A 4,301-nucleotide genomic window follows, 5' to 3' on the forward strand; every position below is an offset into this window, starting at 1 on the left:
GCGCCACGCGGCGCGGGCGGGGCCGGCGGCGCCAGCGCCGGCGCCGGCGCCGGCGCCAGCGGGGCCGGGTGCGGGGGTGCGGCCGGCGGCCTGCCGCGGTCTGAAACTTCTCAATGGTTTGGGCGGGATGACGAGAAGGGCTGGGCCCTGTGCATGCACCACCTGCGCGGCAAGTGGCCCGAGGCGCCGCAGTTTGAGGACCGCATCTGCATGTGCCGCATCCAGCGGCGCGACCAGCCACGCGGCGGCGGGGGCGGCGGCGGCGGCGGCGGCAAGCGGGATCGCGGCGGCGGCGGCTCGGGCGGCACGCATCGGAATGACTATTACTATCGAGTCGGGTCTCAAATCTATAGGTAAGGGACGATGCCGCACGCAGGATGCTTGGGGGCTGCGCTGATGGCAGCTTTCCACGTGCGCACCCGCTCGCACTCGGCTGCACAGCTCGTGCACACTGGGCCTGGGCAATACCCCCAGCCCTGTCCGGGAAAGATTTGTGAGCGGCAGCTGTTGCACTCGCCCTCCCCCCCTCCATTCTGCAAGCATCCCAGGACGCTGCACTTCACTCTCTCCTGCCCGCCCGCTCAACTAAAACCCCACTCTTCACCTCCCTCGCCACCTCTCCCACCCCAATTTCCGCTTGGTCGAACCCCAACCCAGCGGTCCCCGCCCCACCCCCCACCCGATCTGCAGGTCGATCAAGGAGCTGCGCACCCAGCTGGAGGGCCCCGGCGTGCTGTCCTTTGACGACATCCCCTTTGACTGGGGCTTCGACTGGGCCACCCTGCCCTACATCGACTCCGAGTTCCTCGACCTGTCAAGGTTTGAGCTGTCCGAGGCGTGCATGGCCGAGGACGACGCGGCGGGCGCGCTGGTCGCGATCAGCGGCGACCCCGCCGGCCGCGGCGGCGGCGGTGTGGGCGGCGGCGCGGAGCAGCCAGAGGTGCGGCCGTGGAGCTTCACGGGCTATGATGATGAGGAGGAGGACGAGGAGGAAGAGGAGGAGGAGAGGGCGTATGCGGCGGCAGGGACTGCTGGCGAGCGGGCCGTGTTTGCCGAGATGTGCGCCGTCGCGGACGCCGCCGCCGCGGGCGCCGCCGCCGCCGCTGCCCGCTGTGGGGTCGGGGCTGGCGCCACGCCAAGGGGCGAGGCGTCGTCGGCAGTGTCGGACGGCACGGGCGCGACGGCTGGCGGCGGCGGCGCGGGCGACGGCGCGAGTAAACTGAAGGCGACGCAGGAGGGGGCCCCTACAGGCAGGGGACCTAGCAGCGGCGACAGTCGCGCTGCAGCTCTTGAAGCACAGGTGCCGTGTTGCCCCGGCGCAGAGGGACAGCAGCCATGTCAGCAGCAGGAGCAGCGGCAGCAACAGGGGCACCAGCAGCAACAGAAGCAGCAGCAGCAGCAGCAGCACCAGGGCCATGCAGAGCAGCAGCAAGTTCAGGGTGGTGAGGAGCAGCCGGACGCACCAGCCATGCAGGTGCCCGAGGGGCCTGCCTGCTCTCCTGGTGCGCCTGAGGGGCCCCTCTCCGCGCCCTGCGGTGATGATCAGCGCGCTCACCCCTCCATGCTGGTCGCAAAGCGCACCTGCTGCGGCCCAGCCAAGCGGTCGCGCGGCCCCGTGGACTGCAGCGGGGCGCCGGCGCCAAAGGCCGCGCGTGGGCTGCTGGATATCAGCCGAGCAGAGGATATGGCGGCATCAGCAGGGGCGGCGACGGCGATGACAGTCACGGATGCAGGGGCAACACAGACCACAGGGTGTCCTGAGCACCAACAGCAGCAGCAACAGCAGCAGCAGCAGCAGCAGCAGCAGCAGCAGCAGCAGCAGCGGCAGCACGAAGAGGAGCAGTGGCAGAAGAAGCAGCAGCAGCAGCAAGTCACTGGCTCGGTCAACCGCCAGCCTCTGTTCGCTCAGGCCCACGAGCAGGCCAAGCAGCAGCAGCAGCAGCAGCAGCAGCAGCAGCAGCAGCAGCAGCAAGAGCAAGAGCAAGAAGAGGACGACGAGGAGGAGGAGGATGAGGAGGAGGAGGAGGAGGGGGAGCAGCAACAGCACACAATCGGCATGTCAGAGCGTAGCAGCGGCGGGCTGGCAAGCCAGGAGGGCGGCGTGGTAGATGAGGTGCAGATGGCAGACGCTTGGGAGCAGCCTATGGTGGCTTGCGCGTGATTGTATCCATCTGCAGCAATGCAAATTCACATGTGGCTAGGCAGGGTTGCTTGTGGAACCCAATGGGGGGGGGCTGGCAGCGCGGCGCAGGCTGGCTGGCTGCTGGAGGCTTTACGTCACTGCATTGCGCCACCGGCATTGTGGTGCAGAAGAAGAATGGCCTGTTTTGGTCTGGTTTGTACATCACATGTGGGCCCCACCTGGGCATGTACACGCATGTAACGGTCACTTGCTCCTTGTCCGACGGAGGTGGGGTACTGTGTTACTGACAAGGGCCGCAGCGCCGCCGCCTTTGCGGCCCTGCAGGCCGCGTTCGAGACTTTCTCTGACCGGGCGCACCGCGCAATGTACCACGCGCACGTGCGGCGCGCGGCGGCCGTGGGGCCCTGGCGGGGCGCGGGGGGACTGGCAGGGGAGGAGCATTTTGAGGTTGGTGACGGCTTTCACGGGTTTTGGCTCTTGGTTCTATTGCCTGACACTGTTTTGGGCGCCTCGCCGTGATGCTTCATGTGACACCCCCAATTGCAGCCACAGCCCATTCAGCAAGTTGGGCGGCCCCGCCATCGAGGTAGTGCTGCTGTGCCGGATCCCAAAGCCGCAGCCACAGCCACAGGCCACTACAGCCACTTGCTCACTAAATGACAGCTGGGCTGCCGCCCCGCCAGCCATCGCCCATACTTGTCCCCACGCTACTCAAACAGCTCCCAAAAGCTGCGAAGGGCAGGCTGTGCAAGACTTCAAAATGTACTTCTACATTTTACAGCTGCACGCCTCACCGGGTGCAGGTGTGCGACGCGCCCCGCCGCGCTGTGCCCGCTGCCGTCAAGCGAGATCCTGCAGTCACACTGAAAATTGACCAGGCGACCTTCATGTATGCAACAATTAGATTCCAAATGGACAAGTTTGCTGCAAGTTCGTTAGCCTTGATTGTCATGTCATACCTACCCTGTGCTTTCGATAGTGTACAGCATCGAGCAGTTTGTTGGCAGTGGAGACCTACCCAAACAGCTCTTGGGGTGGGCCATGTGGCCCTGAGATAGAGGTTTTGTGCACATCAACCACACACAGTGCTTGCTAGTTTGTTGCACAGTGCATGGTACTGATGCCCAGGCTGGGAGCGGGTGGCTGTAAGTGTCATAAGCGCAAGTGCCATGCGGTGTTTGGGTGGGGGTTGCAGCAATTGCGTCCCTGAGAACTCAAATCCTATCAAACGCCACTGCAGAAGCTGGTGATCAGGCGGATTGGACCACCAACAAGCAGGTGGTAACCTTGCTCACGCTGACCAGGTCCCGACAGGCATGTGCGCTCTTGCTTGACCGCTGAACCCACCAAGCACGCCATAACCCAACCCAGGCGCGACGAACCCACAAGAGAGCGCATCAAGTACACAATCGCAAGCAAATTGGTATGCTGAAACCAGTGCGGGCCTTGCCAATTCGCAATTGCCCCTGGGGCACATTCAAATGTGGTTCGACAGCTCAAGCTTGCGTCGGGGCCCGGTATCCCAATAACACAGTACGATACGCTCTCGGTTGTTTGGTAACCGAACCACTCTACACATGCGAAGGCAGCACGTGAATTTCGCCTCACGACCTCCACTTGCTGGCCCTACGTAAGCTCTGATAACACGATGTCAACTTTCTCCCTGCAACATTTCATCCCTGTAGCCCCCTTGATCGGAAAGGACAGTATGGAGCTCGCCGCTGCGGAAGGCGCAGGCGCCAAGCTGCATGGCGCGAGCAGCAGCGGCACGCACGGCGTAGAGGCCATGCCCGCGGTGGAGCAGGCCAGTGGGCTAGCCGCGAGCGACGCGGACCTGGAGGCCCCGCCGGCGCCCGCCGACAATACCGGCCGCTCTAGCGCAGACGGCGGACTCATCGCCGCCGCCGGCGCCGCCCCCGAGGCCCCTCTCGCGGCAGCGGGGCCCGCGGCGTCGCCGCCGGGGGCCGGCCCCTGGGACGAGGTGGGGTGGGAGGGCCGGGGCCGGGCATGACGCCGTCTGATCCGCGTCAGCTCGCGCGCCCATCGGCCGCCGTGCGCGCCGCGCCGTCTGATCCGCGCGCAGCGCGCGGGCGCCTGCCCCTGAATCCGCAAAGGCAGCCGGCGGTCACAGCCAGCAGCCCCCCACCCCCGGGCCCCC

General features: G+C 65.7%; 2 protein-coding genes across 2 annotated transcripts; both read left to right on the forward strand.

Moving 5' to 3' along the window:
* Positions 1–153: 153 nt before the first annotated feature.
* On the forward strand, positions 154–2,161 carry MNEG_14532 (hypothetical protein; the record flags this gene model as incomplete). The annotated part of the gene is made up of 2 exons (XM_014036995.1): positions 154–353; positions 691–2,161. 2 exons carry the CDS (start codon positions 154–156, stop codon positions 2,159–2,161), a joined length of 1,671 nt encoding a protein of 556 aa, XP_013892449.1.
* Positions 2,162–3,851: 1,690 nt separating this feature from the next.
* MNEG_14533 (hypothetical protein) lies at positions 3,852–4,154 on the forward strand (the record flags this gene model as incomplete). Its single annotated transcript, XM_014036996.1, has 1 exon — positions 3,852–4,154. One exon carries the CDS (start codon positions 3,852–3,854, stop codon positions 4,152–4,154), a length of 303 nt encoding a protein of 100 aa, XP_013892450.1.
* Positions 4,155–4,301: the final 147 nt, after the last annotated feature.

This window comes from Monoraphidium neglectum (assembly GCF_000611645.1).
Source record: "Monoraphidium neglectum strain SAG 48.87 unplaced genomic scaffold scaffold04560, whole genome shotgun sequence".
NCBI classification, from domain to species: Eukaryota; Viridiplantae; Chlorophyta; class Chlorophyceae; order Sphaeropleales; family Selenastraceae; genus Monoraphidium; species Monoraphidium neglectum.